Source organism: Candoia aspera, chromosome 1 (genome assembly GCF_035149785.1).
Source record: "Candoia aspera isolate rCanAsp1 chromosome 1, rCanAsp1.hap2, whole genome shotgun sequence".
Classification (NCBI taxonomy): domain Eukaryota; kingdom Metazoa; phylum Chordata; class Lepidosauria; order Squamata; family Boidae; genus Candoia; species Candoia aspera.
The window spans coordinates 296,322,967-296,335,935 of NC_086153.1; the positions used below are offsets into that span (position 1 = coordinate 296,322,967).

Here is a 12,969-nt window from a genome sequence, read left to right on the forward strand (position 1 = left end):
TGGCTACAGAAAGATGTTCAAACTATCGAACAGTGGCACTCATTTCACATGCCAGTAAGGTAATGCTCAAGATCCTGCAAGGTAGACTTCAGCAATTCATGGAGCGAGAATTGCCAGATGTACAAGCTGGGTTTAGAAAAGGCAGAGGAACTCGGGACCAAATTGCCAATATCTGCTGGATAATGGAAAAGGCCAGGGAGTTTCAGAAAAACATCTATTTCTGTTTTCTTGACTATTCTAAAGCCTTTGACTGTGTGGACCATAACAAATTGTGGCAAGTTCTTAGTGGTATGGGGATACCACGTCATCTTGTATGCCTCCTGAAGAATCTGTATAACGACCAAGTAGCAACAGTAAGAACAGACCACGGAACAACGGACTGGTTTAAGATTGGGAAAGGAGTACGGCAGGGCTGCATACTCTCACCCTACCTATTCAACTTGTACGCAGAACACATCATGTGACATGCTGGGCTTGAGGAATCCAAGGCTGGAGTTAAAATTGCTGGAAGAAACATTAACAATCTCAGATATGCAGATGATACCACTTTGATGGCTGAAAGCGAAGAGGAACTGAGGAGCCTTATGATGAAGGTGAAAGAAGAAAGTGCAAAAGCTGGCTTGCAGCTAAACCTCAAAAAAACCAAGATTATGGCAACCAGCTTGACTGATAACTGGCAAATAGAGGGAGAAAATGTAGAAGCAGTGAAAGACTTCATATTTCTAGGTGCGAAGATTTCTGCAGATGCTGACTGCAGTCAGGAAATCAGAAGACACTTAATCCTTGGGAGAAGAGCAATGACAAATCTCGATAAAATAGTTAAGAGCAGAGACATCACACTGACAACAAAGGTCCGCATAGTTAAAGCAATGGTGTTCCCCGTAGTAACATATGGCTGCGAGAGCTGGACCATAAGGAAGGCTGAGAGAAGGAAGATCGATGCTTTTGAACTGTGGTGTTGGAGGAAAATTCTGAGAGTGCCTTGGACTGCAAGAAGATCCAACCAGTCCATCCTCCAGGAAATAAAGCCAGACTGCTCACTTGAGGGAATGATATTCAAGGCAAAACTGAAATACTTTGGCCAGATAATGAGAAGACAGGACACCCTGGAGAAGATGCTGATGCTAGGGAGAGTGGAGGGCAAAAGGAAGAGGGGCCAACCAAGGGCAAGGTGGATGGATGATATTCTAGAGGTGATGGACTCGTCCCTGGGGGAGCTGGGGGTGTTGACGACCGACAGGAAGCTCTGGCGTGGGCTGGTCCATGAAGTCATGAAGAGTCGGAAGCGACTAAACGAATAAACAACAACGCAGAAAGAGGGCAATACAGTTTTAGGCTGCATCAACTGAAGCAGTTTCCAAATCATTGGAATTAACAGCAACATTTTATTCTGCATTGGTCAGGTGTCCCACTGAGTACTGGGTACAGTTCTGGACACCAGATTTTAAGGAGAGGTCAGAGAAATTGAAACAGATGCAGAGAAGAGTTACAATGATGAGCAGACTATAACCTAAATCCCATATAGAGAGATTGAGGGACTTGGGAATATTTAACCTTGAGAAGATAAGAATGAAGAGGGGGATATGGTAGCACTTTTCAAATACCTGAAAATATGTCACACAGAAGGTTAGACCTATTCTCCATAATTTCATAATGTAGGACAAAAAATTAGGGATTCAAGTTACAAGAAATGCCAGCAGGCCTGGAATGGGAAGGGGAACAGTCACCCTTGGGGATGGCTAGTGCCCTAGAATGATCTGAGAAGGGCCCGTTATACTCACGGACTGATAGAGAACTCTCAGCCATCTAGATTCTATCACATTTTTATTTTTTATTGTATTTATAAGTGTTTTGAATTTTAACTCTTTTTATTGTAAACTGCCCAGAGTCCCTCCTTTGGGGGGAGATGGGCGGTGATAAAATTTGATAAATAAATAAATAAATATTCTGTTTGAATATTTGAAAAAAGCTTCCTATCCTGACAGTAAGATCAATTTGATAGTGATACTAGTTACCCAGAGAAGTGGTAGGTTCCCCCTGACTGGTGTGTTCAAGTGTAGGCTACACAATCATCTGTCTGGGATGCTTTAATTTAGATCCCTCACTGAGTGGTGAACTGGACTTGATGGCCTGCATGACCTTATAATTCCATTATTCTGTGTGGATGGTAGGTGGCATATTCTTGCTGAACCACACTCTATTTTAGACAGTAACTAGTCTTAGTCTCTTGTTTTATTGGTTTATGCTGTATTATTTTATTTTTCGTCTTTGACCATAAATCACATTAAAAAAAAATCTATATTTGTTTGATAATGTTCTTTCCTATTCCTTGCCTTCATATTAACTATCTTGTCCTCTCTATATGTACTATATGTGCATGTGCACACACAAAATGTCCAGAACTAGCATAGTAAAACTGTTACAGTATGCAAAACAGAAATATCTCTTCGTCTAGTACCAAATTATTTTAACCAAAACATGAAATGTTTATACCGTCTGTTATCATAATTGGGAATAATAGCTGCTTTTTTAAAAATGAGAGTGAGACAATTTCCACACTTTTAAAGAAATAGGTATTATCTCTGGAATTTTCAAAGATAGCTTTTTTGAAAAAGCAGAACATGTGGTGGTAGAGCACAGCCTTATTATGTACCTTGTCATGCTGTGCTCTTTGCTCTAGGGAGTAGAAAAAGAGTATTTCCCAATGTGCAGAGTTAAAAAACTTCATCTTGTGAAACAGTCAAAGCAATCAGCAAGTGATGGAGTATCTGTTAAAAAGAAACCTGACATTTAATTAACTTTTTAAGGTGCTGGTTCAGCAACCTCTATGTTCTACATTTTGAATATTGAACAAGCACTCCTAATCGGATCTGAATTAGTTCTGGGCTTGCTGGGGTGAAGAACAAGCAAGTGAGTTGCCTGCTGACTTTCTCTGCTCCATCTTTTTCCTCCAACATCACAATATTATTATGAACTGATAGTAATTCAACTAGATTTTGCCTGATCTGCAGGGGATCTGAAATTGGCTCTTCCAGTATCACATGAGATAGCTGGATTTATGGTTTATAGCTAAAAGTAGAAGGGAGAAGCTGTTATGCAGAAGGAGGGGTTGTGCCTATAAATAGGTTATCATAATCTTCCTCTCAGGTTTAAAGAATCTATATTTTTATATTGCTCTAATTTTGTACAAATATTCAAAGGCAGCTTTTCTGGTAGTGTTAAAAAATATCTCCCCAGGAACTATTTTTGTCTCATGATTCAATATAGCATTCCCTGAGAGCAACTTCAGATGTTACAAGAGAGTAGTGACAGTGATACTGTGAGTAATTTGTGTATCTTCACTTGGTTCACATACTGTATAAAATGAACTATGAGAGTTTTTGTATCTCTTCCATAAAGCTATGTATGAATGCAATAGAGGCAGACTGTTGTAGTGAATGTGTCATGAGCACCGTTGAGCTGAATGCATCAGCACAACGGCACACATGACAATACCTCGGAAACTAGAGGAAGGGATTTAAAGATAAGCAAAGCACGCACAACAACAGACACAGACCCCGAGGAGAAGGGAACGACCCCGGCTGGATGAACCAGCCATTAGAACACAAAGGGGGAAGAAAGAATGACAAAGACAGGGCGGATCACGAGGCACACCTGAAGCTGTCAGCAGGAACGCAACGGATATCGCCCAGCTGACAGCAATCACCGGCCGGAGGAAGAAAACGATTATGAGCAAAGCCCGGGGCACCAGCAGGGGCCCCGCGACCCCTCACCTACCGGCAATGAAGCATACAGGACTTGGGGGGATGACACAACCCAAGGTGGGGGGGGCGCTGACCGGCGCGGGCTATTTAAACCCCGCACCGGCGCGCTCCCTTCACTCTCAGCTTTTTCTAGCTATGCACTATGCTGAAATAAACCTGAACCTGCTCTTCCCTGAATCAGTGTCTGTGTTTTACTCAGTAGTAGGCAGCGCATGACAGAATGTGGGGAAATGTCATTTCAAGAGATTTGACATTAAAAGAGTTAAAGAAAAGTTGCTGACATATCAATCTCGACAATGAGTCGAGAAGACAGGAAAAACAAACATTTGTCTCAGGTGGATTTTTACAAGGGAAGAATAATCTCCATTTTATTTTATTTTATTTATTTTATTTAGTAAATTTATATGGCCACCCATCTCACTTGAAGTGACTCTAGGCAGTGTACAACTATTAAAATAAAACAAATATGTAAAACCAATTATTAAAAAAATAGTCATTATTAAAAATACAACCATTGGGTACAGGAGATAGTAGATTAAGCACAATGCTAGAGTCATCTTAAAATATCCCAGGTCGCTGGGACCCCCAGGCCTGATGACAAAGCCATGTCTCGAGGGACTTATGGAACATTAGAAGGGATGGAGCTAACCTCACTTTGGGGGGGGGGGAATGTCCGTAAAGCAGGTGCCATGGCAGAGGAGGCCTGTCTCCTTAGACCCGCCAAGTGTAGTTCCACAGCAGTTGGGACCTGAAGCATGCCCTCTCCACCAGACCTAATGGGACGGGTGTTTTGTGTCTGACGTTTGTTTAACGTATTTATATTTAATTATTTATCAAAATTTTGTATATGCTGCTAATCTTTTGATTATGGATGACTTACAACTTATGAGAGAAAACATCAATAAAATAATAAATCATTCATAGAATCAGTAAGCAATAAAACTATTAAAAATTATAAATAAACCTGTAGCTGCTGTTAAATAAATACAAATGTTCTCTTGAAGACTGGGGTCTGTTTGCTTTTTAATGTTTAGTGACATAGAATAAAATAGACAGTGATGATACAATCAGATAATTTTTTAAAAGAATATGCATAATACTGAATAAAATGAACTACAATTTTAAAAAAGAGAAAAGTGCCACATAGTATTAATGCTGAACAGCTCAAATGTTTAAAATATTATTAAATCTAGACCACATAGAAATATGTGGCTCCATCTTCTCATTTTCATAATATAAAGACATTTAAAAAGTTAAACAACTGTTTTTGTCATTTTTGTCATCAGGTTAGGGGCACTTTTAATCTTGAGGTACAAGATTTCTGAGAATCAATCTTTGGGTCCCAGGTATCCTGATTTCTTTCAGTGTGGGTACCTGGCACATCTCCTTTTTAGTTTGTGTAAGTCAGATTCAACATGAAGAAGATGGTGCTGAAAGTAATAAGGGTGTGAAGAGTAATAAGATGTGAATAGCTTTGTAAGTAATCACCAAAGTTGGACCCAGAAGTATACTGGCAAATAGTGCAGCTACTGCACAACAGGTGTTATTCTGCTAAACTGGCTAATGCTTTCTGTGTTCCTTATACCATCGGAGTCATCTTTATTGGCAGCATGTGTAAAGTGAATTGCAGTAATCTGAAAGATGACAAAGGTGTGAGTTACTGCTTTCAGTATCTCCTGATCCAGGAGGGGTGCAACTGGCACCTGAAGCTGGTCAAAGGCTCTCTGGATCACCACTTCCATCTGCTGTTCCAGAAAGAGTGTAAGCTTAGGAGAAACTCCAGATTGTGCACCATCTCCTTCAAAAGAAGCATTACCCCATCAAGAGTTACAGATGGAACATTCATGGTGTCAGAAGGTTTCTGAACAGTAGCAGTTCCATCTTGCTGTCAGTCAGTTCACAGTCATTTCACTCCATCTAATCCCCTACAGCCTCCAGGCACTGGGTCAGGGCTTCCTTAGTATCTTCTTTTCAGACTGGAGCCAAAGGCATAAGGTTGGGTTTCACCAGATCATGGATGATACTTAACCCCAAATAAGAGCAGGTAAGAGCAAAGCCATAGCCAACAGCAACCCAAATGAAATCTAGTGAATTTGGACAGCCAGCTAGGATCAGTAAAGCTAGCTGCAGTATACTTTGTGTTTTAATTTGTGGACTCTTGTCTAGGCTCTGTGTTCTGATGTGCTCTTCTATGAGATCCTGGGCTGGAAGGAACAACTGACAGGGATCAGCCTCTCCATAAAGCAATTGTTCATTCTGTCTCCCTTTCCTGTTTTTTTCTTCAAATCTTTCTAGGTCTCTGACATTGTTAAATATAATAAAGATTTAAAATTCTTAATGAGCCAATGGTACTCATTCTAGAAAAGGGATCTAGCTTTTAGCACATATCTCACCTAACAGAGAGATGAAGGAAGGGAGGTTGCCAATTATTCCCCTTCTGATAAGAGGATTTCTCTGGAGTAAAATAACTGGTGGCAGCATACCTAGTCCCCAGGAATTACAAGGAGGTTGCAGGAGAAAAGTTAGGAGAACCCTTGTGGGAATCATTAGGGCCCAAGCCACCATATCCCATGCTCATCACACCTTATTCACAGGTTTCCATTCAGCCAAACAATTTAGGATCTCAGAGTTAAAACCAGCAATTTAAATTTATCTAGCTATTGCCTTCCTCAGCACTAGTGTGATATGTGGCTTTTATCATTTTATTTGTTTGTTTGTTAAATTTACATCCTGTCTTTCCTCCAGGAGCTTAAGACTGTGTTCAGTTTTTCCCCACGGTAACTCTGTGAGGTAGGGTGACTAGCTCAATGCTCAGAAGGAAGCTTAAACAAAAAAGAACTGATCTGGCTTCTTTGCTGTACCCTCAGTGAATCAAAGATGATCCTTTTATTTCCAAGGTGAATAATTTGGAGAAAATGTAGACCTCCTTTCAGATAAATGCATTATATTTAAATGTACTTCTAAAAGAACACTTTGAAAAGTTATTGTGAGCTTTGTTTTTCCACTGTTCAGTGTAGGCCTTTTGTTGTCTTTTAGGTCAAAAAAGAAACCTGCGGAACAAGAAGTTGAAGAGTAAGTGACTCCCTCACCATCTACTTTGTTTCCGCATAAATGTAAAGAAAACCTGTCTTATATTTATTATTTTATGTTGGGGCAACTGTGCCTGTATATGTTTTTGCAAATTTTTGTAATGTTTATTGAAATGGATATAAGCTATTAGGGCTATGCAGTGATCTAGATTTGAAGGGGAAAAGGTGATCCATAGCATATATGCGTGCACCTGCCTATACCCCCTTTGATCAAACAGATCTGCCTGAGATCATGTATGACCCTGGGAAAAGACACACCTTGGCAACATGGGCAATGTATATACCCATACATGTTCCAAATAATCTTTTCCTCTTAGAAACTGGATTGCTGCACAACCTTATGAACCATATTCTAAATGCCCCAAGGGGAGTAGATTAGACTGAAGTCTTATGATCCCCTGAAGATCTTCAAATTAAAACCTGAAATATTAAAAATAATTTAAAATAACAGACATTTGGAAGGCATACTTTTAAAAAGCTGCTTTTATCCTTATGCTTGTGCTTGGATTTTTACAAGGGTTTGTTTGTTTGTTTACTTATTAAATTTATATGGCTGCCCATCACAATTACATGACTCTGGATGAATGAAAAGTAATACCTCCAAGGTTATATCTCCAACAGATGGCAGTACTGATGCACTAGAAGTTCTGAAGCGTTCTTTAGCATCTGTTCTTTCCTTCAGTTGGTAGGAATTTGCTGTGAGAAAAAGTTGTGTTTGTGAAATGAAAACCTGCAGTGAGTACTTGTCAGTATGCTTTAAGCAACTCACCATCATTGAACTTTTGACTGCTGAAGACTGCTGAATGCAGGTTGTTTGTAGTGATGACTGTGTGATGTGAATACTGTGCATCTCTGTGCATCTCTGTGCCAAAAAATGTAAAGATGGTGAACCAGGAAAAACTGATTTGTGTGTGTGGTTAAGAATGAAGTAGATGACCTATGACAGCAACTGATAAGTTTCACATGAGAAAGGTTGATGAACTGAACTAGGGGAGGCATGGCAAATTGAAGATTTCTCCACAAAAGTGGAGCTGATGACTACGACAAAGACCGAAGAACCGGTGAGTAGACTGGTTCTTTGGAACCTCTCCAGATAAAGAGAGGACGGGTGATACCCCACATATGCTCCAGATGGCTGTTTCTTGCAAGGAGATGGCAGGACAGCAGTCTTCTGTGGGTTTAAGGGCTGGGAGACAAAGGAATTAGCCATCCTGCTTGCAACTGCAAGCAACTGCAACTGCAATGGAGCCTTTTAAAGGATACTAACTTCACAAGCCTCACTTTCTAATCACTTTCAGAAAGTGCCTATTAACCATCTTAAAGCTATAAGAGACCTTTGGAATGACAAGTTTGAAAAGTCACTGGGTGAATTTAGCTTCAACTCTGAACAAAAGAAACACAGACACAGATGTCCAGATAGAGTTTCTTGAATCTGGCACCATTATCAACTCATCAAACGCTCAAAACTTTGAAACAATGATGAAGTGAAATTCAGAAGCACAAGAAGGAAATTTTGCTGCAACATGACAACACTAGGCCTCATACATCATTAGCCACCCAAGAAGTGATTGCAAAGTTGGATCTCATTGATTTATCCCATCAACCATATAGACAAAACTTGGTGCCATTTGCTTCCATTTTTTCCCAAAATTGAAGGAATACCTTTGAGGGCATCTGTTTGATTCATATGAAGAGGTGGATAGAACTGCCAGGATCTGGTTAAAGAGAGCAAGTGTGGAGTTCTGTTGTGAAGGGTTTAAGAAGCTTGTCCATCATTGGCAGAAGTATGTAGCAAATGGTGGTGCTTATGTAGAGAAGTAAATATAGATGACAAAATAGCTCATTTCAAGGATAATATTTTTCTTTTAATTTATTAAAATATCCCTATTTAAGCTAAAGTTATGAAATTGGAGGCATTACTTTCATTCAACCTTCATATATGGTCTTCATTGGAGTCAGTGAAATTGTGAAAGACCAAGGCTGATATATGTGCAAAAGGATATGCAAAGATGCACTCTCTTTTCTAATAATTTGTAGGTTTATAGTTCTTCAGAGGAACTTAAGAAGATGCTGTTTTATACACTTGTCTCTAATATTGACTTCACTTTGTAATATCTTCCAGTCACCGCCTAAGACAGCAGAGCACAGAGGCAGATGATGGAGGAGGTAAGAATTTCCCATTTTAATTGAAATTAAGGTACCTTCATGTTTCTGACAACTCCAGTTACAATACATGAATTCAACTTTTCTCTGGCTGGAAGGCAACAGAGAAATTCAGGATATCTTTCTAATGTAAAATCCAAATGTAGAATCAACAATGCTGAGTTGTTTCTGTTGTAAGAGATATGATGGTGACCAGTACCTTCAACTTCTCTGTAATGGAACAAGGAAAGAAGAAAATATTTTGATGATTTAGGTTTAGTATAAGAGGATACAGAAGTAGCCCACAACATATTTGGATAACATGAGCCTTTTAAAAAATTCAGTTTTAATTATTCCCATGTCTCCTAGTGGTTCCTTAGTTTACCCCTAAGGTCAAGCAACTGTAAGACATTTCTGAGTTTTTCCAACTCACTGCTTCTTGGTTTATGAGTCTCTTGCACTCCTCTGGCACTCCTCCTCCTCAGAAACAATTCTGCAAAGATACCAAATTATATTTAAAATATCAAGCCTATAGTATTTGTCATCATGACTGTCTGTAAAGAATGACAATGTGCAGCTTTGTTTTGTTTCTCTGCTATTTTTCTGCTGGCAACTAAATTTTCCACATCTTCCTGGTTTCCTTCTGCTATGCCTAATTTCAGTTTCTGTGAGTTTCCAACACCTAGGAACAGTTTACTCAGCCAAAAGAAATAAATTGAAAAGTACTCAAGGTATTTGCCTAAAGAAATATTATCTAAGCCAATAGGAAATCTAGCAGGCAAGAACACACCTTTTGCCAGTGGCTCCTACATTAAGGTGACTAGAGCAGAATAGATGTGTTAGATTAATAGCATACAAGTATACCTGTTTATTAAGTGCAAAATATTAGTTAAAACTTCCCTATTAAGATTAAGTAATAATATATCTGTTCTAAAATACAGAACTAATCAAATGAGTTCACAGGGAGAACTTATTTTATGTTTCAGGAACCTAAAGATTGGTTCTTATGAACAGCAAAGTGAAACTGTTGTGTGGTGGGGTAATTGATCTACATGTGCACTATCCCTCCTTGGGGGTTGTACTTTTTTTCTTTTTAGATGAATGGTTTGTAGAATAAGCTATAATGGTATGTTTTGTACATAAAGCTGAGGGGTAAGATATCTTCTCAGGCTAAGAGCAAATCTGGCACTACCTCTAGCCTTGAGGAGGTCATCTCCTCAAGAGAGTATGCATGCACATGCACATAGACCTCTTACATCTACTCACCCAGCTTCTCTCCTACAGCTATATTGACATAGGCACATATTCATACTCTCACATAACCTCTCTTGCACACACACACATTCAGAACATTCTACCTCTTCTCACTATTGGGCAAAGGTGGAAAGTTTTCCTGCCACTGAAGGAGGGAAAATTCGTTGAGTTTTGTTCACTCCCCCACCCACATGCTAGGTGGAAGGTCAGTAGCAACAGTTTAGAGGGGGGGGGGGCGGCACTGCCATATCTTCTTGTGGCCTTTCAGTGTGAACAGTCACTGCCTCTTTATTCTTGTACTCCTGCCATCTTCTGCCACTGCTTTGTCCTTGTCCTCATCACTTGCTCCTATTCATAACCCCTGCCCTCATTGTCATTTTCCCTGCCAATGACCTGTTTGACCTGTCAACCATAAAAATTCATTGCTTTGACCAGCTCAGCTGAGACTGCAGTTGGGTGGCAGACCAATTCTATTTTAAATAAACTACCCCTTAACCTCCTGCCAAATTGGAATAAATGCCTGCAAAGTTTGGCCATGGCCTTCTGTGATATTCCGCATCACCCCTTGCATCCCTCTGTGATCAAGAAAAGAAAGTTGACTATCTAATGTAAACTATGCTTGACTGATTTTACACATCGTATTTTGAATATCATGTTTTAAGTTCTGAAGAATTTAGTAATGGTGGAAGTATATTTTTGAGCAAGAAATTAAAAAAATAGGGATTCTAAAAAGGGATATTGTTTCATTGTTATACGTTTTCATGTATTTTGTTCTATTTATTTTTTCTTCTTGATATTAAGAGCCATTAGGATATAAATGTATATTATTAATTTACAACTTCTTCTAATATACAAAATTTTGTACTCAGTTTTTCTTTAATGCATGTTTTTAAGGCAAACACTTTAATAAATCCTTGTACTCTGCTTCCCCAAATATAAACTTTTACAAAGTTTAGTGAAAAGCTAGAGTGATATATAGACTTGGTAAAAACAATTGAGTTAGAGAGATATAGTGAATGATGCTGGTATAAATTACATTTAGTTATATTCCCTTTTCTTATCTCATGCCTTCCTTTAAAATTTTGCTTACTCTTTCTTACCCCCTTTCTGCAGTTTTTCTGCACTTTCACATTTTCATTGTTTATTCCAAATCTGTATGTACTACACATACGCTCTTTTTAATGCATCTTTTGAAAGTATATGTATATGCAGATATTTGAACAAAGAACAATGGCACTAGCAGACTCCATTGTTGTGCATCTATGTTACAACTGACATTCTAATTTTTATGCAACATTTTTGTAGACATTGCTATTGCACTTTTTAATTCAGCTCTACAGTCATGAAAATTAGAAACTTTTCATATTTTAAAAATTCTGTATCAGAGATAAGATTCATTAGCAAAGTTTGCACATAGGAAATAATAGAGTCTAATCAATGCACTGTGTCTTTGTGGTACATGTCTGTATATGAACATACTTGACCAATGCCCACTGAGTGACTAGTGGAATAACTTAGTTATTTCAGTCTTGTTTTTATCTTGTTTCTAGACTTAGAGAAAGACTAGCTTGCACCATGGGAAACCTATTTTAATAGGATTTAGTAGATGACAACCCTAGGAATAATAAACTCTTGCAAGCAACAAAAATTGTTTAATTCCTAAAAGACAGACCTGGTTGAACCACTTTTGGCCAGGGGCAATTGAGGACTTAATATTGTGTATGTAGCAATCTGGGTGATCTGAGAGAAAGGCATTTAAGGGTAATTGCTCAATTTTCTATCCATGTCAACAGGGAAAATGGGCAGAAATGACTGAGCTCAGCACAATAATAGAGCTGGATGAGATGGGAGATGCCAGGCTAAAATGGGAATTGAAAAAATGCTATCTGTTAAGAATTTCCACAGAGCAAGGTGCTTATTCCAAGCTCAAACTGCTTTATGGATCTAAATAAGAGGCATTAAGTCTTTTAAAGTAATCAATTTGCAGGAAGTGGTATCCTGTTCTTTGGAACTATTCTGTTTTTTCACCTTTGATTTGCTAAGTGCAAGTGAGAATGGAGTTCTGAATATAGCTGTACAATATTGTCATTACTGACTTAATTAAAATCTTCCTTCTGATTGCAGTTACTGTATGTTCTGCTATTCTTTGGACCTTGTTTTATTTGTTAAGTTCTTCATTAAGAACATAGGCAGTGCCCTGCTGAATCAGACCCTTGGATCATTTAGTTCAGCAGACTGTTCTCACAGTAGCCCAACCAATGGCACAAGGAAATCTAATCTCCCAGCAGAAGGGCTTCAGAGGCAGTCACACTGCCATGGAGGCTAATAGCCACTGATCCACTTGACTTCCATGAATTGGTCCAATCCATTTTTGAAGCCAGCCAAGCTGGTAGCCAGCATCACATCTCATGGTAGCAAATTCCAAAGTTTAACTACAAGTTGTGTAACAAAAAAAATCCTTTTGTCTATCCTGATTCTTCTAGTATTCAATTTCATTAGTTGACCTCTGGTTCTAGTATTTTGGGAAAGAGAAAATAGTTTCTCCTTGTCCACTTTATCCACACTAGGAATAATTTTGTACACTTCAATCATGTCCCTCTTGTTTACCTTCTTTCTAAACTAAAGACTAGCTGTAGACTTTTAGCTCTGAAAGACTAGCTTTCTAAACTTCTAGACTAGCTCTGTTTATGGGAAATACAGCTAGAAAATTACCTATTAAA

The 12,969-nt window shown here is 38.7% G+C and overlaps 1 protein-coding gene across 1 annotated transcript in view; it reads left to right on the forward strand.

Moving 5' to 3' along the window:
- The window catches only part of IFT43 (intraflagellar transport 43), a 76,522-nt gene that overhangs the window by 37,156 nt on the left and 26,397 nt on the right, over positions 1-12,969 (forward strand). The window contains exons 4-5 of the mRNA XM_063290138.1: positions 6,801-6,836; positions 8,976-9,019. Of these exons, the coding sequence (XP_063146208.1) occupies positions 6,801-6,836; positions 8,976-9,019 (80 nt within the window). The remainder of the gene's footprint in view (positions 1-6,800; positions 6,837-8,975; positions 9,020-12,969) is intronic.